This window comes from Mustela putorius, unplaced genomic scaffold (assembly GCF_011764305.1).
Source record: "Mustela putorius furo isolate JIRA1106 unplaced genomic scaffold, ASM1176430v1.1 tig00000585_pilon_pilon_pilon, whole genome shotgun sequence".
NCBI lineage: Eukaryota > Metazoa > Chordata > Mammalia > Carnivora > Mustelidae > Mustela > Mustela putorius.
Genome location: NW_025421424.1, coordinates 11,582,097 through 11,603,800, shown reverse-complemented (window position 1 = coordinate 11,603,800; position 21,704 = coordinate 11,582,097). Strand labels below are relative to the sequence as shown.

Sequence of the window (21,704 nt, the reverse complement as noted above, 5' to 3'; positions counted from 1 at the left end):
ATGAGGATTAAAAGAGATAAAGCCTGACATCCAGTATCTGATGCAGAGAAGGCTGTTCCAGTTACATATTACTGTGTAACAAACCAGCCTAGTATTTTATGGCTTGAGATAACAGCAACCATTTGCCTCATGATTTTACAATTTGGGCAGGCTTGTGTAAGGACCATCTGTCTCTGCTCCACTGGGAGTGGGCTGGGCTTGACTAGGGCTGAAGGGTCTCAGGTGGCCACACATGCCTAGGGGCTGTGGTGTGGACCGTTGGCTGGGATGCTTGGTTGTCCTGCATGTGGCCTCTCATAATTCAGTAATCTGTTCTGAGATTCTTTACATGGGAGCTGACCTCCAGAAGCAAAAGCAGAAACTACTAGACTTCCTGAGGTCTAGGCCCAGACCGTCACAGCATCACTTCCGCTATATTCTTTTGGTTAAAGGAGGTCACATGGTCAGCCCAGGTTCAAGGGGAGGAGAAATAGACTCCAGCTCTTGGTGGGAAGAGCACTATGCCCATCCTAGCCAGGATGGGAGGAATTGCTATCTTTTGCGGACTCCATCGTAGAATGCCTTTAATATTTTACTTATTATAAGAATGAAAACAAACATGTAGGCAAGGGTACCTCACCTTTATTCTTTCCCCAGGACTTAATGAGACTGCTCTACTTTCTTCTGTATCTCCCAGCCTTCGAATCTCAGTGCTCTGTCTTTAATTAGCTTTGTACGTGTTTATGTGTTCTGCTGTCTGTGTCTCTGTGATGGACGTGCATCCTGTTTTCCAACTTATACTGGAAAGTGCAGAGAGGAAGAGTACAAGTCATGTTCAGCATCTCTTTTAGTACCAGGCACTGGATAGAATTGAATTCAGCTCTGGCATAGACTCTAGACAAAAGGACGGTGTTAGAAACCTCTGCGGAAGAGAATGTGGGTATGGGGAGAAAGAGGAGTGTGAGGGTCTGCAGATTCCATACAGTCTGGCTAAAGGATTCCAATGTTCTAAATGTTTTTCCCATAGAGAGTGGCTCAAACAGATGGACACTGAGGCACTGAGGATCCACACATTTATTTAGATTAGTCCAAAGCAGACGCTGTGCTGGAGCTCCTTGAGAACACAGTCTCACCACCGCTGGGCTTCCTGGAGGCACAGAAAAGAAAGAGTATATTGTGGCTCTAACAGCAAACACCCAGTGCACATCCAGGATGCTGAGGCAATCCTCTCCCTGGTCCCTGGGTCCTGTGCTGTCGCTTCTCTACTTACTCTGCTGTGTTGCCCATGATGGCTGAGAGAGAGGTAGCAGAGCAAGTCCTCCTGACAAAGCTAACCCCAACGTGACATTAACATTAGCCCAGAGAGGGGACTGAGGGGTGGCCAGAGAACTGTCTTTGCAAGCCAACTGGCAGAGAGAGTTCTCCTGAGAAGTCTGTGCTTTTAATGCATCCCTGAGGGTTTTTATTTGCTCTTTATCGATGATGGACTCAAATAAATGGCTTCTAGGTTGGTATTCTCTCTCAATTTTCATCAGCCCGGAACTGCAAATCCAAGGAGACACTGGGAACCAGTTCTCCTTAATTCTCCCACAAGCTGCTTTTTCACCCCACTCATCAGTTCGTACACAGCATTTCTACTGTGCGTGATTCGGAACCTGAACACGCTATCCCATTTTAAACGGTGATTTGAGTTGCCCTTTGCCAGTAATGTGCTGCTTGGGACCACATACCCACATGTTCAATTATTATTGGCATGATGATAATGGTGGTTTCTTCTCTCAGAAGGGAAGGAATCCGTAAACTTCCAAGCAGAAAATAAGCAAACTAATCTGTTTCTCACCATGCTCATGATTCTGAGGTAGAAACAATGACCAGAAGCAGCTTCCTGTTCCTTTTCCCTGCTGCTGCCACTTGCTGGTGGTGACCTTCCATTCTCCATTCCTGATGGTTCCCTTGATGCCTTTTCGTATAGTGCCTGCCCGCCTCCCTCCCGCAGAACCCGCTTACAGTTAGGTAGATGCTGTCATCCCTTTCCAGAGGTCCCTTAGGTTTAATACCTGTCATCAACTTGAGTAGAGATAGATAGAGGATGTGACACAAGTAGTACCATCTATAGTAAATTCCTTTCATGGAGATGATGTGGTAGCTTCCCAAAGAAAGTGGTTAAGAGGAAAGTAGTCACCATTGGCTGCATGGTTGAAAGACTCAGGAATAAACGTCTGTCTCAGACTCAACACTAGTCATAAACATGACCTACTCCTTTCAGAACCCCAGCCCCTCTTTCCTTACCTTTGTCAGAGATGCCCTAATCCTCTTGGGGAGCCTCAATTAGGAGCTGCAAGAATTCAGACATTTCTCAGAGTTAACATCTCCGAAATCTCTGGGAAACCTTCTTGTAGAGCACTGGGCAGGAATAGGTCTCTCCAGAGTCCATGGTGCTAATTAGGAGTCTCCACATGGGGAAAAATAGGGCGTGCAATGGCCTGTTCATTCCTAATTCATGCTATGCACACTTAGAGAGTGCCCACTGTGTGTCAGAAACTGGGCTCAGTACTGGTGGGGGTGGGCGATGACGACAAAGGCAAGTCAGAATGTCCCTTAATGGAGAAACAGATCAATAAACAGGTACTTACATAACAATACGCTAAATGCAATGACGGACATCTGAACAGGGGGACAGGAATGGGTAGTGGATGAATGAATACTTTAAAAGAGGTAGAGAGGATGTGCAATTCTCCCTTTTAGCAAACCGGAGGGGCAAGTCCTGACAGACAGCTGCAGCTTTCCCGGACTCAGTCAAAGACTGTATAATTTCAAGACAAACTATCTGAGCAAAGGCCAGGAGGCTTGTGCTCTTTCCACCACAGTGCTGACTTCTCACTTAAGCAGTGCTGGGGATCGTGGGTAAACCGATCACTGCCCTGTGCATCAGGTTTCTCCTTTGCAGAATGGAACTAGCTATCCTGTATTACAGAATAATGTTGGAGAGTAATAAGATACTGGAGGATAAAGATGGCTCCTCACATCCATCCTGATGTTAACAGGGCCGAAAGCACCTGCAGGGGGAGCCAGCCAAGCCCTGCTCCCTGCAGGCTTGTAGCTCCATCCCCGAATTTTCCAGATGTGGAGAGAAGGAATGAGTTCTGCCCTTACCTTTCACATCCACCCGACAGTCCACAGACGCCTCCCCCAGGGGGTTAACAGCCTTGCAGGTGTAGATTCCCCCGTCAAAGGGACCAGGCTTGCGGATTTCTAAAGAACAGATTCCCAGGTGACTGAGAGCTCTGTACTTGGGGTTGCCTTGGATATCCATCTTGTTCTTCAGCCAGATGATCTTTGGCTAGAAGATAAAGATGAGGGGCCAGCACAGGAGTGATGAGAACCAGTTGTTCTTTCTGTGCTCAATTCCCGGGACTCCTTGCCTACAAGGCCTGGGGACACACTGGCCAGAGAAGTGGGAGGAGTAGGGTGCCTTAAGAACGGGTGACACAGGATCTAGAAGAGATAATGGTCTTCTGGAAAGCTCCCCATGCCTTACGTTTGGGGAGGTATTCCCTTTCCAGTACCCTCAAAAGCCTCCTAAGCTCCTTCTGTTGGTTTAAAAAAGCACCTGAAACCTTGCCTTGTTCAACTATTACTGACTAGAAAAAAGGTGGGACCTCTGTCCCATCCTGCGCCAGCAGCCCCCTCATGGATCCCAAGTACCGGGCCTCAGGATCTCCTCTTTTTTGTATATACATTGTTGAATCATTCATATTCTGTTCCCACTGTTGGCTTGGGACTCACTGTTGCTCCTTTGGTTAGAAAGTAGTTTCTAGAGTGTGCTTATTGACATTCTCTTTCTGAGACTATCTCCATGCAGCCTGGCCCAGGACTCCTATGTGAAAGGTACTTAGTAAGGTTGTTAGTGCTGGTTTATGCAGTATGGTATCCAGAAGGACAGTGACCAGATTGAACAAAGACTTTCTCTGAGCCGTGGCCTCAACTCTAGATACCTGGCATGCAGATGGCCCTGAACAGGTGAGGCATAGTGGGTGATAAAGGAGAAACCAGAGAGACTCCATCGCCTCTGCCAGAGAGACAACTTGAACTCACGCCCTGCTGCCAGCAGACCAGTAAGTGACATCTTCATATATGAGGAAATTGGAAAAGGAAATTGGAAAGCATCATCCACATCCATATCCACATCAGCCTGTCTTGGACTCTAAGTGCCCTGACTATTCACAGCCTGCCTGAGCCTCTGTGGAAGGGGCAAGGGATGGGGAACAGGGTAGGGGGAACAATGATGTGGTTAGAACACTCTTCCACATGGCGGAGATTAGGGCAGGAGCAGGGAATGGTGTGGCCTGGCCCATGGGCAGGACTCCCGCTCACCTTAGGAGAAGCGCGGACACAGCAGAAGAGCTGGGTGTCATAGCCGGTGACTGTGGTGCAGTCCGCCAAAGGCTGGGTGAACTTCGGGGCTTCAGAGAAATCTCGTTGCACAAACCCCTCGATCTTGCAGACAGTTGCTGAGGGGACCAAGAAGGGCCATGCTGTAGTGCCTGAGAGCCCCAGCCCTCTTCTACTCTTCATCCTCAGCTCTTCCCAGCTCCCAGGCCCCGGGTCCTACCTGCTTTCTGGATGTGGGCAAGGTCGGCTGTGATGGGGGCTGTCTCACTGAGCCCACACTGGTTCTCAGCAAAGACTCGAAAGGCGTAGGAGTTGCCCACGATGAGGTTGGAGACTGTGAAGCTGGTGCGGTGATAACGTTCCAGCACCGTGAACCACAGCTTAGGGGTCCCAAGAAGATGTCGTGAATGAGACCCCTGTTTTGTGAACTCACTCCACCTCAGCCCACTGCACAGAGCTACCAGAGTCCCATTCCAGAATGCGTTATTCCTCTCTCCCCACTCCCTCCCAGCTGGCCTCACCCCAGATTTTGTGTCAGCCTTCTGCAAGGTGTATCCCAGGAGTGCTGTGTTGCCCGTGTCTTGGGGAGGTGTCCACTCCAGAGTAGCATTGGAGCCCCAAACGTCCACCAACTTGATACTCTGAGGAGGGCCTGGCCTCTCTGAAAGGGCCAAGCATGGCAGCAGGCATGGTACCACTCACATATGCCTGGGAACCACTTCGGGAGTGCCCCTCCCCTTCTCTGCTCAGACACACTTCCCCTCACCCACCACTGTGCCCCACCCTCGGTGAGGCGTCACCCCAGCTTCCCCAACTCTCTGTGATGGCTCCTCTTTAGCCTGGAGAGGGAGCCCCTGAGGACCACTTCTCTCCAACTCCCTGCATTGTACCGATCACCAGGATGTCAATGGTGGCAGTGGCCTCCAGCTCTCCCAGCTGCACACTGAGCTGGTAGCGACCCGAGTCAGCACGTTGGGCTTCTCGGATGAAGAGGATGGAGTCCTGCTCCCCATTCCGCACACTCACACGGCTGGCATCCAAGGCACAGCCATCATGTGTCCAGGTGGCTCGAGGTTTGGGTTTGCCCTAAGAAATGGGAAAGGACTGTGAGGAACCCCAAGAGGGCTTATGACCCTCCCTGTCGCAATGGGGGCGGGGAGTCAGAGCCACCCCAGGTCCCCATGGTGACTTGACTTGAACTGAAAATGCCTTGAGTTAGAAGTTGGTGGGCTGTCCCAGGAGACTGGCATCTTTCATCAGCAGCCTAAGGATCATGGGTGGAATGAAGGGGTTTAGCTTTGAGTTTCCCACCCTCTGGGTTTAGGTCACCTGGGGCAGCTGAGACTAACTAGAGCTGCCTAACCCCCCAAGAGCCCTCTAAACTGAGAGCTCCCAGAACTCTGCTGACTGAAGGACATAGGGTAGCCTCAGTTCATCACCTGTGGCATTCCCAGCCCAAACCCCACATCAGGAGTGCAAATTGGAAGGGTCATTCTGCCTCAGATTTATGGTGACATGGCCCCCTTCATTCCAGGCCAGCATGACTGCTCCAGGGCCAGCAAGACTCTTAGTATCCGTTTCCAAATTAAAACCCTGGCCTGGTCCCAGCATGGGCCCAACATGGACCCAGCACGGGGCCAGCATGATCACCTGGAATGGGATCAGTAGGTTCACAGTGTCTCCGACCTTCCGGATATAGGTCTGCCTCAGGGTCCGAGGTAGCCAGATCTTGGGGTGCTCTGAGTGATGGAAGGAAAGGGAAGAGTGGGTGGTGAGCCTTCTAGGGTAGGAGGAGCAGAGCTCGAAGGAAGTGGACACCACCTGGCTGTACCTCGTGGGCAGATGACCCATGTGCTCAGCAAATCCAGCTTCTCCTAGGGAACGGGAAGATTGCTCCCATCGTCTCACTGGGATTTAGGCAAAAGTGATTGGCTGAAAGATCCCCTTGAGAGCATTCAAGTTTTGGCAGTAAGCACTGAAGTGTGAGCCTGATGCTTACTTCTTTTAATGGGTAACTCAAACTACTGACTTTTCATCAACCAAGATTCTTTTTTCTATTTGCACACAGAATGGTTTAGCCTGTGCAGTTTGTCTCTCAGCCCCCTTCCTACGTTTGTCCTTAACAGCACTTCTTTTATCAAAGCCACTTTCAATGTTAGTCTTGACGTCCAAGGGTCAGCCCTACTTCTCAGCTTGAGGAGAAAGCTTTCCACTCTGAGGGCAGAGTCACACAGGACCCACTTAGGCAGCACCGACATCACTGCTCCGGGAGCTGACCCCTGGGTCCCTTCCTCTGCACGCTGCCCGCTTGGGCACCTGCCCGGTGCTCTTCCAGTTCATGGACCATTGCTTTGTATGAATAGGATCTGGGAAAGACTAGGCCCACTGCTCACTACTCCTTGATCTCCCAGGTGTGTTCCAGTGAGAAGAGGGATTAGCTCCTGTCCCTTGGCTTCCAGGATGGAGGCAGGAGATGCTCAGAAAGTGCTGAGTGTAAGGTATGGAGGCTGACCAGCTGTGACCTCTCCCCTCACAGAAAGCCTTGGGCGGCCTTGGCTGAGAAAGTGCAAACATCCCACCTGGGCTCCCTTGGGAGCTTGGCTTACACGGCACCATTTCCCAGCTTTCTAGGGCTCTGGTGTCCTCTCCAGGGGCACACATGGTCTCCTGCTGTTGTTGCTTTAAGTGAAATGTGATAGCACTTCAGGTCTCACCAACTCCCCAGCCTCTCCCCACAATTCACTGGAGCAGCTGTCAAAACTTCACCCCATTCACAACTGTGGCAAACTGCACAACGGTTTGACAGAGGATTTCAAACTTTCTGATAACAGGTCCCTGCAAATACATTCCTGAGCCTTCTACCACAGCATGTGTGTGTTTACTTATAAGTTGGACTGTTTAAATATGTACACGACACAAGGCAAACTTCCGAGTGGTCAAATTCAAAATCAAGTGAAGAGAGTTTTCACTGTGTTCTTCCTACACCTCAATGCGTAGCCCACTGTTTAGAGACCAGGAGCTTCCCTCCCCTGGCCAGCCCCATGACCGTCTTGAGATCTCTTTTAGCCTTTGTAAATGAATATAAACATGGTACTGAGCACACACCGTCCATCTCATTGATCTATCTTCCCTTTTCACTGTGTGGTTTACATTTCCCCCTGGGGGTGCAGTCTTGGACTACGCTTCACCTAGGGCCCTGGCAAAAGCAGGAACTGAATGACGCAGGGCCTCTGCGCTCTCTGTCCTGCCTGTGCTGCTGGGGCTGACCTAAGAACACCACAACGACCCAGCCCCAGGCAGCTGAACGACACTGTTGCACTTGCCCTCTATTCGACTTTGACGGTTTGGAAGGGGGTGGGGCATGAAAAACAGAAGAAGTGTTTGTGTGATGTGTGCCCCTCCTGTGGCGGTCTTGGCGAGCAACCAAGGAGTTGAGAACAAGCGGATATGACTTAAGAGTTTTCTGAAAAAGAAGGGCGGCGATTGAAAAGAAGGGTCAAACCTCATCTTGCTGGGCTTGGTTCCCCACTGTCAGGTGGGGAAATAGCCCCTCATGCTTGCTGGAGAGAAGCCGGCTCTGCTGTCTCCTGCTTGGCCCGCGTGACGCAGAAAGACCGAGACGAGCACCAGGAAGAAGAAGACAGGAGGGAAAGGGCTCGGAGCGAGAAACACATTGGTGAAGTTAGGCTGCATCCCAGTCTAGAAGTGTGTGCCTGAAGGACCCGTTCTCTGAGCTCGGGGTCTCTGCCCACTTCCGGGGGCCTCTGCTGTCCCCTGGGGCCTTCTGCTGTTCCCTCCGCTGTCCTCTGCGGCCACCACAGTCAGGGCCCTGCCTGTGACCTCGCCCTTAGGAGAAGGAGGAGGCAAAGAAGGGAAGGCAGAGGGGACACCCTCCAGAGTTGGACAGGTTGGGGTGAGGAAAGGAACCCAGGTCGTCATGCCTGGAAGGCGTGCTGTCTGAGCCCTGCTAGAAGCTCAGGTGGGAAATGGGCTTTTCTATGGATAAGTGCAAGCTGAGTTATAGATTTCTGCCCACTTCGTGCCTTTTGTGTTTCTTAGATAACTACCTTGGAAGATGCTCCCATTGTTTCACCTGAACTGAAGAGAATGATCAGAGAAATAGGTTTATGAGGAACATAGATTAAGAGCGTGGCCTTAGGAGGAGGACGAGCAGAACAGCCCTGAGATGCAGAGGGGATACCAGCGGGGGCAGAGAGACGGAGGAGAAGGGGACCGCTGGGATGGCAGTCTCTTCCTCCCCGGGGGGGCTCCCCTGGCAGTTCTTTGCTTCTAGGCGGGACTCCCTGACTAGATGATGAACTGACAGGGAACAACTTACGTTAGCAGAATGTTGTGAGTCTGAAGATTAGGAGGTGAGGATTCTGTGCTCAGCAGGTTCCCAGACCCCAGCTGGGGGAAAGAGGATGGGCTCCAGGCCAAAGCAGCTGACAGAGTGAGGGAGGTGGCAGGAGCGTACTTGGCAGCTGGGGGCGCCCGGGGCAGCGGAATGCTCTCCCCAGGTCTAGCCCGGTGCTCTGGTGTGCCAGAGCAAGCGAGCAATCTGCCCCTTTGCTAAGAATGTTAATCGGAGGGCTCACTTGGGACACCTCTTTTCACACATCTGTGGTCAAGAGAGGTGTTAATTGTACCGACCTTGGGGAAACGCCCAATGTCTTTCTGTTCCTCAGATGCCAGCACAGCTGTGAACCAGAGACAGCCCTGTGGCACAGCCCGGGTCTTCTGAGACCAGGTTTGAGACAGCCACAGCATGGTTTTCTTCCGTTCATAGTCTTGGGGAAAAGGCATTTTGAAAAGTGCTTTGAGAGACATTGACTTCTGAGCAGTCTTTCTCTCAGACAGAATGCTAATTCTTTCTTGAAAATTAGCAGAGAAGGAGACTACTACTTAAAGTCCAAAGATCTTGACTCCTCTGGATTAGAAAATTCCTCTTAATTCTACCCTAACTCCATTCTGCTGAAGTTTATCCCCGTTTCCTTATTCTATGCTCATGGGAAATAGGTGTTCCTATTCTCTCAAAATTTCTCTTTGCGCCATTAAAGACTTTTCTCCAGCAATTTCTTAAGGGCTGCGAACTGCATGTTGATGTTATTACTTATGGTGTGGAGCATGAAGGAACAAGACAGACACATTGAAAGAATGAAGGCTGCGTGTGTGTACACCTATGTGTGAGAGAGAGTGCCTGTGCAAGAGTGTGTGCAAGTATGAGACGGTGTGGGCATGTACTCAGGTAAGTGTGTGAGCGTGTGAGCACGTGAGTGTGTGTGTGCACGTGTCTGCATGAGTGAACTACCCAGAAAGAGGAAAGGCACAAGGCAAGCTATGGCTTTGAAATAGGATGTGGCCTTCGCCTTATCAGAAACTTGTCTGGAGGGCATCTGGGTGACTCAGTTGGGTGAACATCTGCCTTCAGGGTCCTGGGATCAAGCTCCACATTGGGGTCCCTACTCAGTGGAGAGCCTGCCTCTCCCTATGCCCCTCTCCCTCCTTGTGCTTTCTCTCTTGTTCTCACAAAAATAAATCCTAAAAAAAAAGTTTTTTAACAGAAGAAAAGAAACTTGTCTGGAATAGTGTCATAGGGAAAGTGACCTCTGAAGCACCTTGTGAAGGACAAGAGTGTCAGCTCCTTGAAGACTGTGAAACTAAGCTCAGAAAAAAACCAGAAGGACATAAAAGAGTAACACATAAGAGTCTGAGGAGATTTGTGGCAGAGCCACAAAAGGGAAGAGGCCTGGGGCCTGAAATTATTGCATGCAGAACTATTTTTAATAGAAATAAATAGAGAAACTTTTTAATAGAAATAAACATCTATTGTTTTGGGGATTTCAGTTCTGAGACCCACTTGTTACCTCGACAGGCATTTCCTGATGAGCGCAGTCTCCACTGCTCGAGATCTGCTCTCTGGCACCAGATCCTGCGGCACCACTGAGACCTCTGACCCACGCCTTCCCACCCCTGCACTCCCCATCACCCTCTTGGTTACCACGCTCTTTCCTACCCAACTTACAGTCCAGTCCTTATACTCACTCCCTTGTGTACCCACTCAGCTCCCTTAATCCTCTGGTACTCCACTGCACTCCTCGCCATGGCCAACACCAGTTAAATGCTTTCCAGCCCCTTAGTGCCCACATCTGCACACTGGGGAAAAATACAAGAGAGGCTGACTGTGAGCCACTAACACTGACCACTAACTCCCAATAGGCCCCTTGCAATCCTTCCAGACTTCCCACTCAGCTTCCTCTTCTCTTGAGTGACTGCTGCATACCTTCCTCTTCTAAAAGCTCCATACCTTCTCCCTCATCCTCATCCTTAGTTGAAGACCTTGCTAGTGTCTCAGGCCTGCCTATAACCTATGCTTAACTCAGCATTCAGAATAAGCCTTAAAACCTATACCTGATCATGTCAGTTCTCACTTAAAACCCTGCCCAGGCTGCCCCATCAGTCTCAGTGTTGAGTCAGTCTTCACAATGGTATTGCTACTTCCCTGCACCCAAACCCATCATTCTCTCTCTCAAGCTGCTACAGGCACAATGGCCCCCATCCAAAGGGCACACTCCTGCCTCAGGGCCTTTGCACTAACTATTTTCTCTACACAGAAAACATTCCCCTCAAATATCTGCATGCATTGTTCTCTCATCTCCTTTAAATTGCCGCTCAAATAGCACCTTTTTAATGAGACCTTCACTGAATATCCTGCTTAAAATAGCAAACAAGTTTCCCACCCCCAGCACTTTCTATCCTCCTCTGCTTCATTTTTCGGCCCGTTTCTGACATATTGTATATCTTACTTGTTTATTTATTGTCTATCTCCTTATACTAGAATGGAACTTCCACAAGGGGCATTATTTTTGCCTATTTTGTTCATTTTTCTAACAGTGCCTGCCACATAATAATCATGAAAGAAATGTTTGTAGAAGGAAGAAAGAGGGTAGGAAAGTAAGAAGGGAGGGAAGAAGAAGAAAAGGAAGGAAGGTTGCTCCCAGGCATGGGCTCCAGTTTCCCAAGCCTGGAAGACAGAACAATTCAGATTGAAAGGAGATGCAGTTATTCTGAAATCAGCAGATGGACCCTTCCTCTGGGTCTCAGATCCTCCTCTCCTCCACAGCAGGGGAGCAACCTGTCCTCCACCTCCCACCTGGAGGTGCTGCCTCCAGGCCCCAGTGCCTCCGTGTAGTGCTGAAGGCAGACGGAAATTGTTTCCCAGTGCTGGCTGCCTACATTTGCCTATTTAGCCACAGAGCAGGCTTTCTTGACTGAAAGCTCAGTGTTAGACAGTTGCAGGCTAATTTGATGTTGCAAATGAATTTTTGCTTCTGGTCCCTATTCTGTTTTCCACGCCTACTGCAGGGCCCCTCTGGATCCCGCAATGCTCCCCACAAAATAGAGGAGGTGTTAAAAGGAGAAAAAAAGGCCCTGGCGCTCACGGGAATTTAGGGACCATCTAGGCCAGGTCCATGCTACCCTGAAGGACCTTCGAATGGGCTTCAGGGATTCTGTGAGTTCCCCGAAATTTTTTGAGTATTTTTCCTGGAATAAGCTTCCACAGATGTCATCAGAATTTCCTAGGTGTCCATAGCCATCAAAAGGTTATCCTTCAATTTACAGATGAGAAAATGGAAGCCTAGAGAAGGGCGCTCACTGACTTGCCTAGGGTCACAGTACAGATCTGGGACTTGAACTCCTGTGTTTCCTAAGCAGATAACAGAATCAAACATACTTTGCAAACTATGACAAGCAATGCCTACTACCCCTGACCTCTGGGAAGCTAATGAGTTGAGCTGCTGGCGCTGGTGGCCCTGAGGCCTGGGGCTCTTGAGGCTGCACTCGTTGGAGATGGCCAGGGGCTGTCAGGAGCCCACGGCCCACAGCATCTACTCACAGCAGAGGGAGGAGTGTGGGTGGGTTGGATGCTGTCTGCCAGTGTCTTAGGGAGACCCACCAAGTCCGGAGTCAGCAGTCCTGGCTCTCATTCTCTCTGTGGCTTGTTCCTTGGACCTTTTTTAAGAAGAAACTGGTTTTCTGTCTCAAGACTATCCCAGCCTCAGGGTGCCTGGGTGGCTCAGTGAGTTAAACCACTGCCTTCGGCTCATCCTGGTGTCCTGGGATCGAGCCCCACATCGGGCTCCCAGCTCTGCAGGGAGGCTGCTTCTCCTTCTGACCTTCTCCCCTCTCATGCTCTCTCTCTCTCAAGTAAATAAAATCTTAAAAAAAAGAAAAAGAAAAAGACGACTATTCCAGCCTCAATGCTCACAGTAACTTCTGCTCCCTCGACCTCCTTTTCCATGGAGCAAACTCAGCCAGCTCTCTCCCTGTGACATCTAAACAGCTCCCGAAAACCCAGAGTCTCCTATGAGGATGACAGGAGGTAGCCAACTTCCCCTAGTCAACCCCATTTGCAGGTAGAACTCTTAGTCTTCACTCCTGACTTGGAAATACCTTATCATCTCTTCACATCTTAGCTTGCCTCTTCTGAGGCACTTCCGGTCATCTCCATAATCCTTTCAGCTGCCCTACTAGGTAGATATTGTTAATTACCATTTTACAGAGAGGAAATTGAAACTGAGCAGTTGGTTGGCTTGTTCAAGGGCACAGAACTGCCGAAGGTGGCACTGGGCAGAGTCTAGATCACGTCATCTTCTCCTACTTCCCCCTACCCTGCGGTTCCATGAGCTTCTTGTTTTCAGTCTTCCCATCCCCTGCACTCAAGATGTCGAGAGGCCCAAAGTAGGGACTTAGTGCAGGTAACTGTCTTAAATGTGTAAGGTGCCCATGGTCCCTCCTGCCGGTTAATGCACAGAAGGAAAAAAGCCTGGCTCCTGCCTTCCATGTCTGGCAAGCTGAGCCAGGTCCAACGGGTGACACCCCAAGTAAACATCACAGAGATCACAGAGCTGTGAGCTGCAGAGGCCTCAGCCAGGGGGAGCTGGGGAATGGGTGGCGCGGCTGCTGGCAGGGACACCCGGTACTAGGAGGGCCATCTACCACCTCCTGGCTCAAAAGTGCCTCTTTGCTTAGAGGCTCACAGAGAATACTGTGGAAGGGAGGCCAGTAGTTCTCCTGGATGGGCTCTTCTTCCATGGAGCTCAGACCCCAGGAGGCTGGGGATTTCCCCTGGGAGCCAGCTGGAGCGTTAGTATAGCTCCTCGATCTATGGCACTGCCGAGCGACAGGCAGAGTGTCCTGCACTATTTGTTCACCACCCAATCTCTCAGTTGCTAGAGACTTTTCATTGCCCCCCCCCAATCCAGACAGCCACCATCTCACCCCTCATTCCCTTCCTGGCTGGTATTAGTATATCAGGTCCTCAGTCTCTGGGACATTTTATTACAAGTACAAATATAAACAGATCATCTTTAGTCACTGTAAAGGGCTGCAAATACCACTCACTGACTTCTCACCCAAAAAGCACAAACCCAGCAGACACTTGAGCAGCAAATAAGAATCCACCAAGGGAAGGGGTGGGGGTTCCAACCAGTGCTCCTCCATCCTGGGTACCAGTCCCATGAAGCCGTTCACCTCTGCACAAAGCTAAGGAGGTGCAGCCGGGTGTTAGGGAGACCTCCCCAACTCCTACTGACCCAGCCGCCCCATCCTTCCCAACCCCACGGGTCACCTTCTATATGGGGCAGGAGCTGGGGAATGGGGTTGCTGGACTCTTGTCGAGATGAAGCGGGGGGTCCTTCAGCATCAGCGGTGCGCGTTTCTTTCACCTTCAGTGTGGATCCCGAGGGCACCTCCAGAGCTGTGACTGCCTCCATGCTGGGCCACCCCAAGGCTGGGCTCCAGCGGGAGATTTTCACTGTTGGTGGTGAGGGAGGGGCTAAGCACCTGCTCTCCAGCCTGGCCTCCCAGGGTCCCAGCCACGGGCTTATGTAACTGGCTGGCCTTCTCCCACCCAGCTACTCTCAGCAGAAGGGCTGAAGCAGGGACTGGGGAAGACAGGGAGATCAGACAGCAGCCCAGAATAGCCGCAGGAGGGCTGAGGTGACAGCCCTCGCACAGCACTGGGGAGGGCGGGGAGGGCTTGAGCTCCCCTGACTGCACGCACAGATCGAACAACGGGGGTCGGGCTTAGCAGGCTTAGCGGGTTTTGCAGGCACACCTTTAAGGGCTCCTACTCTCTCAGCTCCACAGTCAGAGAGCTCTAAGTTCTTACCCACTTGCCCTTTATGGGGTCTGTCCCCATCCCTTCCGCCTAACCGCCTAGTGGTAGTGGGAGGAGGCTGAGTCTACACTCCCGGGGCCAGACCAGCTGGCCTCACCTTTGGCTCCATCACCAGTTAGCTGGTGTGACTGGCCACATGTCACTCTCTTAGGTCTACTTCCTCACCTGCAAAACGGAGAGGATAAGGACCACAGGGTTGTCGTATTACAAGAGGCAATCTGTGTAAAGTGCTTAGCAGAATGTGGCTGACTAAGTGCTCCATAAATGTGAGCTATTTTTAGGTGAGGTCGGCATGTGGCCCTCTGAGTGCTCCCCTGCCTCGGAGATAAAGCACCAGCGGAGTGAGAGGCAGCCACAGTGGAGGGGAGCCAGGGCTGAGAGGCCGGAGGGTGTGGGTGTCACTACTCTGTGGCTGTGCTACTCTCTCAGGATGGAGGTGACCCTGGGCGGATCACGAACTCTGAACCGCAGAGCCTTGGGCTCTGAGACCAGAGATGCTGACACCATGACCGTGTTGAAGAGAAAACAGTTAAAGTGGAAGGAAGTGGCCAGACCACTGGGTTAGTAACTCACCGAAGATTCTGTGTGATGTCTAGGCTTACCAATTACCATTCCTCATGTCCTGTCCACCGCATCCAAACGGTTTCCTATCACACCCCTGCTTTACTAGCTCTAGAAAGCAGCATCCCTGTGTGTGCGTGTGTGTGTGTACACATTACTTTTTACAGCAGCTTTAGGTTCCCAGTAAAGTTGAATGGAAAGTACAGAGTTCCCACATATCCCCACCAGCCTTTTCATTTATGGAAAAAATAAGAGTGTAGTTGAATGGGCTCTTTACACTCATTTTTCCCTTTAGCCCTCAATTTGGAGGCAGAGTCGATACTTTCCCAGGAGCCTTTGCTACTCTTTGCAGCTTATATTGGGGCTGAGGGCCAGGACAGCCTGCAGAGGCACTTCTGGCCCAGGAAACTATTCTCAGGAGCTGGGATGGCGGAGGCGGAGCTACAGAGCTTGACCTCTGAGGCTGCTCCTGTCGCGTGGGGCCTAGTGTGAAGGCTTCTAGCTGATTTCTCTAGCCAAAGCCCTTATAAATACAGAGTCCCCACACCAGGTGGTATGAAATTGGCCTACACTTTCAGCCTGAGCCCTTTGTTGCAATCAAGGTGTAAAAGAATCAAGTTAAAAATGTAGACTCCTAGGGTCTGTCCATTACAGTCTTATTTAATGGGTCTGGGTGGGGTCGAGGAATCTGCATTTGAAAAAGCAACCTAGGGGCGCCTGGTGCTCAGTGGGTTAAGCCTCTGCCCTCAGCTCAGGTTATGATCTCAGAGTCCTGGGATGAGCCCCGCATTTGGCTCCTTGCTCAGTGTGGAGCCTACTGCCCCCCCTCTCTCTGCCTGCCTCTCTGCCTACTTGTGATCTCCCTCTCATTCTGTCAAATAAATAAATACAATCTTAAAAAAGAAAAAAGAAAAGAAAAAGCAACCTAGTGATTCTGGTGCGGGAAGACTTTGGACACTAGCTTAGCTAGACTTCCTGAAAATAAAACTACCATACGCCATCTCCCAGGGGAGGAACTTCTCCACCAGATAGCTGGCTCCTTCATAGGAAGGTCTTCTGCCTCGTCATCTTCAGATCATGGTGTCAGAGTAAGTATCCATTGGAAATGTCACCCAGGATGGCTGGTTCAGAGGCAGTCTTCAAGGCTGGGCTAAAGTCTCAAGGGAGGTGGACAGGAACTTCTCCTAAAAGAAATACCTGGGGAGCAAGGAAAGCTGCAACTCTTTGAAAGGTCCTTAAATGAAATGAATCAGGCAGGACTATGAGCAAGAGCAGCAAGAGAAATCTGAGAGAGGCCACTGGGAAGTACTGAACTTAAGCTTCCAGTATTGTCATTTGTCAAACCTGCCTGAAGGAACAGCTAATTTGGGACAGTCGTTCTCTGCCGTCTATCCAGAAGGAAGTGGTTCGCTGTTGCACCCTGAGGGCATATGGAGTAAGAATGGGAAAGCTGGTCCTACAAATACCCACGGGAGGTAGTTAAGGGGCACAAAGGACAAGAAAAACTAAGTTTTCCCACCACAACTTACCAAGTACCTCTCACGCTACCGGTGCAGGCCTGGCTCTTTACCTGGTTTATTCTCCGGTTGCTGGAGTTTGATTTCTGAAGCTAGAAAACTGGGAAATCACGGTAACAAACTGTAGCTTAGTCATTTCCATAGGTCAGGTAACAAAGTCCAGTCTGTTTTATTTCTAACTCAAATATTGCAAATATACAGAAAATTACCAGTACAAAGTTAAACACATCCAGATTTATTTACACAATGCTAATAAAGAAATTTAAGTTTGATTTCCATTTTGTGGAATTTTGCTATGGGGTCTGGCTGTGTTGGGTAACTGACATGGGTCACTGAAACTTGATTATCCCACCCCACATGCAATTTTCTGTCCCAAGGGAACAGAAGACTTGGGTTTTTAGCGCACATGCAGTAATGATGTTAATACTGCTTTATACTTTAGTAGGAAGGCAGCTGTCCCACAGCTGGGGGAGGGGTCAGAGAAGTTACAGGACAGGAAGGGACCACATGCTCAGAAAGGGAACGAGACACAAGAGAGGGTTGAACAACAGGCACGTGGGGACCCTGAGCATTTCTGTGCATGAGGACAATAAGGATACGACCAAAACCCTCCTTCCCTAGACGTCCAAACACGGGAGGTGGGCAGGATCATCGAGGAACATTCAAGTCACCCGACCGCAAACTGAGGGCATGCAGAGGATGAGAACTGCATGAAAGATTTGGGACATATCAATAAATCATTAACATGTACACTATACAGTTTATACATGTATATATGTACATATATATATATATAAAGGTACAGATTAGTTTATGTTATTCTATATAAACGAGGATGCTTAAGAATGTACTGGTGTGAAAAAATGCATACAGCCAGTTTTTGAAGACAGTTTCAAATTAATGTTGTGACTCTTATTGTTATAATGCAACATAACCAAGGAACCAACATACTCCTGCCGTGTCAGTCAGCCTCTGTGAGGGCAAGGCCCAGCTCTGCTCAGGCAGGACGGTGCTCCCAGAGCTGCTGGGTACATGGGTGGCAGATGAAACTGAATGTCTGGCCCCTGCTGAAGGCCAGCACTGAAGGTCTGGCCTTCAGTGCTGGCCTTCTGGTCTAGTACTCCGTCATGCGGCACATCTTACACTTTGGTTTTATTCAAAGGACATTTAAGTCCCTGTTTACCTCCCTGCTTGAGGCCAGGTAGTAGCATAGTCGAAAAGCTGAAGCTCTGACTTTAGCAGTTCCAAGCATCCGGGCTTCAGATGGGGTGAGGAGGAAATACCAACAACAAGTAGGGAGAGCTCCACACCCTTTGCGCGTGGAGGCAGGGTTCTTAGAGCCTTCTGAAGGGAAAGAGGACCTCTCTACTTGAAGGATTGGTCTAGAACAGAGAGAACTGACTGAAACTCCAGCCAGCCCTGCAACCCGGGGTGGGTGTGGACAGCTCCGCACTCCCCTCTGCATCCTGGTCCTGTGACCCAGGCCATGGGAGAACCAGCTGCAGTGTAGAGAGCCAGTGCAAGGGCTGGAGGCGGCCAGCCTGTTACTAATGCGTCATGGATGACAGGCCAGTTTGGACATGGAGAGGCCCAGAGGCAAACCTAGGAATTAGAGAGGTACACACTGGAAAGCCTACTCAGAGGCAGATGGCAAGTTCTAAATTTCAGTTATAGCTCATCTATTGAATCTTCTGAGCCCAGCTGAGAACTGCCAAAACTCTCCAGACTTTTTTCTTCTCCTAAGTGAGGTCCCCATTCAAATACCAGCTCAGGTGCACGGACCCTTGGCCTCTAGAGTCACCAACCCAAAGCCCTCTTAGGGCCAAGGTGCCGATCACAGGTGAGGGATGGTGAGTTCTCCACCCGGACTTAAAAGCTCAGACCACTGTAGACAGTCTGATGTGTCCAACCTTTCTTATGGTGCTCAACCCTATTGCTGAAATCTCCAGAAATCATCTCTTCTCTTCTGCTACCATCAAGCCCAAGATTTTATACAACGAAAAGCTACACTTTACTTTCAAAGATAATGCTCCTAATCTAACGTCAGTAGAACAAATTAGAAATCGTTCTCTCTTCGAAGCCATCACGGATAATAGGCTGATATACTTGCTGGCTGAGATGGGAAGCTAACTAGCCAATGAAGGGGGTGATCCAGGCTTGTTAGCAGTCCTCCAAACAACTAAGCTAGCCAGCCAGACAGACGAGGATGAGAAAACAAGGACAGGGAGAAGGTAGTTCCTCAAGGGACATCCCACACCTGCATCTAGATGAGGGGCAGTTTCTAAATACACATTCAAAATTACCATTAATTTTTGTTTTTCAGCCATGTAAAACAGGAGAATAAAATTTTCTGTCACAGTGGCAAAAAGGAGCGACACACTGCTCCCACAGAGATGCCACCCATCCCTCTCCTGAAGGACAGAGAGGCGACCGTATGCAGGAACCCTGCCCCGCCCTGGGCACGCAGTCCCTGCACACATAAAAACGTTCAAAAGCTCTAAAGACAACTGGCCAGCACTGCTTGCCATGCACACAGAAACCCTGGACAATTTACTCACTTTTGTACCTCAGCTCCGTCTCCTGAAAAATGGGGACGACAAACCCCTGGCCTTCAAAGAGAAAGTCTCATCGAGAATGTTCTAAGTTTCCAAAGACACAATGCCAAGTCAAAGTGCTCTGAAAATTGCCAAGTTCTACAGAAGTCCCAGATACCCTTAGAAGCCCAGAGCTCTAACCTTATTTGGTTAAGGAAGAAGATAAACTTTCCTACATCCTAAAATAAATCCGAGAACTACCACATACGCACACATCTGCCCAGGCGAGTATAAGCTGCAGGGAGAAGGTGTGCGGCAGGAGTGGGTCTTTTCTGGGCATGAGAATCACTTTGGGCAGAAGGGGACTGTGTCCGGGAGAAAGACTGACACGTTATCATTTGTGAGCTTGTCTATCTTTGGAATGTTTTTTAAATTTAAAAACTATGCAAAATGAATGAGCTTTTCCTAAAAGACCAGTGCTCTATGGCTCAAACAAATACGAATTCTCTTCACAAAAAATGCCCTAGCTTTATTTCCCAACTGAAGCTCCCTGACTCATTTAGTTCTGCTGCAGCTTCAAAGTCTCTAACCTTCTCCATCCACCCCCTCTCCCACTTTCCCTGCTGCTGTTAATCCATTCTGGGGAGAAGAGAACACAGCCATCTGCTCACGCATTCTGACAAAAGTTGATTTGGCACGTCTACTTTTTCGTGACTTTATCACCATAAAATGAACTAGCAGCAAAATGGCAGTTACCAAAGAATGTCCCAACCATAATTACTGGGAGAAACTGTGGCCAGCACAGTAGGGACACTAGGACCAAAAATGTACTATACTATATACCTGGAGAGCAAATATTCAAGCTCTATTAAAACGAATTATTGCAGCTTTCCATTACTGTGTGACCACCCAAATCTCCACCTCACCACATTCTACTGTTAACTTGATCTGAAAAAATGTCCAGTGGAAAACTTCCTTAAATTTAAAATACGAACTTAACGCATCAGGTAAAACATCACCTACACTATACATGTGTTTTCAGTTGGTTCGGCCACAAGTTTCATGCCAACAAATTAGATGGCAAAGCTGGAGAAAATAGGTGAGGAAGAGAGCCTGGTAATAAAATCTTGATTTTTAAAAAATAGTTTATAAATCTGAAAACATGTCTAGTCCTGGCTCCATGTACAACAGCAGTCCAAGAGGCAGCAAGCAAGTAGCCATCCTAAGGACTCACCACCATGCCCACAGGTGACAGAGGACACAGAGCACTGTGATGTTCAGTCCTCAGAGGCCACCCCGGACACCCTCCCTTGGCTCCAGTGGAGAGACCCCACAGCCTGGGCAGATATCCAGGGCAAGCCCTCACCCTGTCCTTGAGCAAGTTCACAGGCACAGACATGAAGCACGGCTGGAAAGATCTTGGAAGAAGCAAGAATTTGTCCTTTAATAGGTGCTAACCCTAGTCAACTCCCTGCTGCTCCCTTCTTCCTGCCCCAAGTTAAAAATATTGCCCTTTAAGTTTTCCTGATTTAGTGTCTTGGAAGCACATGGTTAAGTCAGTTGCCAAAAGGCAATTAACGAGGGTATTGCCTAATTAAATGGGGTGGGGGGAAGAGACACCACTGTGGTCCATGGTCCCCGAAAGAGCAAGCAAGCAAAGGCGGGGTGTGTGTGAGGAGCTGGTATGTAGCACTCTCGGCGTGGGGCTGTCCCTGGCCGGAGAAAGGCTGCCAGGCCATGCCAGTCATCGCAGCCCCCGAGTCCCTCTCAGCAGCTGCTCCGTGTCGCCCGGCAGAGCCCAGGGACAGCACCAAGTACTTGGTGATGGTTGATGCTGGGGTTGGCAGGTGCCTGGGGGCAGGCGCCATGCAAAACATGCAAGAGGGGGGTTAGTGAAACATTCCCTTCCAATCCCATTTCCCTTACCAAACAGAAACAAAACCAAAAGAACCCATACTTTGCAAAAAGACAGAACTTGAAATAAAAACTTAAAAAATTTAGATTTCCCCCCCTTCTCAGAGCCAATCGTGAGAGTGTTTCAGGTCCCCACCCACCCACATTTCTTTAGTGCAGGTCCTTTTGGCTTTGGTGGAAGCAGCAGAAACAGAGCTGGGTCCCTCACAATGGGAAATTTATTCCCCCCAAGTTGGAGCCACAGGGCGTGTGAGAGGTACTGCGGTTCCATCATCTGTGCTCGGTCCCAGCCACTTTGAAGAGCTATTCCAGGAGGTCCTGAGAAGAGAAACAGAGACTATATTATTTGTACACTAAAAAATTCCTATTTTGAGGGTGGCTCAGCCATTAAGCATCTCCCTTCGGCTCAGGTCATGATCCCAGGATTCTGGGATCAAGCCCCAGATCAGGCTCGCTGCTTGGTGGGAAGCCTGTTTCTCCCTTTATCACTCCCTCTGCTTGTGTTCCCTCTCTTGCTGTGTCTCTCTCTGTCAAATAAATAAAATCTTAAAAAAAAAATTCCTATATTGAAAGTTCTGACCTGGTTTCTGGGCTGGCCAAGTCTTACAGGCATTAAGTGGCTGC

At 49.7% G+C, this 21,704-nt stretch overlaps 2 protein-coding genes across 5 annotated transcripts in view; both read right to left on the bottom strand.

The window, feature by feature from the left end:
• Window positions 1-1,035: 1,035 nt before the first annotated feature.
• MYBPHL (myosin binding protein H like) lies at window positions 1,036-19,273 on the bottom strand. 3 transcript variants are annotated; one of them, XM_045081947.1, is made up of 11 exons: window positions 19,191-19,273; window positions 16,645-16,732; window positions 14,652-14,719; window positions 14,003-14,188; window positions 6,022-6,110; window positions 5,262-5,457; window positions 4,893-5,032; window positions 4,592-4,751; window positions 4,354-4,490; window positions 3,133-3,319; window positions 1,036-2,314 (listed from the first exon to the last, which is right to left on the bottom strand). In XM_045081947.1, the coding sequence occupies exons 4-11, from the start codon at window positions 14,145-14,147 to the stop codon at window positions 2,304-2,306; spliced, it is 1,065 nt and encodes a 354-aa protein (XP_044937882.1). In that variant the 5' UTR covers window positions 14,148-14,188; window positions 14,652-14,719; window positions 16,645-16,732; window positions 19,191-19,273; the 3' UTR covers window positions 1,036-2,303. The 3 variants fall into 3 exon arrangements, 2 of the variants coding, with proteins under 2 accessions (XP_044937882.1, XP_012899881.1); XR_006607293.1 differs by lacking the exons at window positions 14,652-14,719; window positions 16,645-16,732; window positions 19,191-19,273 and having other exon boundaries at window positions 1,036-1,126; window positions 1,820-2,314; window positions 14,003-14,410; XM_013044427.2 differs by lacking the exons at window positions 14,652-14,719; window positions 16,645-16,732; window positions 19,191-19,273 and having other exon boundaries at window positions 1,036-1,126; window positions 2,269-2,314; window positions 14,003-14,410.
• SORT1 (sortilin 1) overlaps window positions 16,778-21,704 on the bottom strand; it is a 67,817-nt gene continuing 62,890 nt past the window's right edge. For both annotated transcript variants that reach the window (XM_045081945.1, XM_045081946.1), the window contains exon 20: window positions 16,778-21,398. In XM_045081945.1, coding sequence (XP_044937880.1) covers window positions 21,384-21,398 — 15 coding nt within the window. In that variant the 3' untranslated portion in view covers window positions 16,778-21,383. The remainder of the gene's footprint in view (window positions 21,399-21,704) is intronic.

Excerpts from the sequence above, each read along its gene's own strand:
- MYBPHL (XM_045081947.1), bottom strand. The coding sequence starts at position 14,147 with ATGGAGGCAGTCACAGCTCTGGAGGTGCCCTCGGGATCCACACTGAAG. Across the intron at positions 6,111-14,002 it reads GCTCCTGCCCCATATAGAAG|AGCACCCCAAGATCTGGCTA; the intron begins GTGACCCGTGGG and ends TCCATCACTCAG. Across the intron at positions 4,752-4,892 it reads AGGCTGACACAAAATCTGGG|CTGTGGTTCACGGTGCTGGA; the intron begins GTGAGGCCAGCT and ends GGGACCCCTAAG.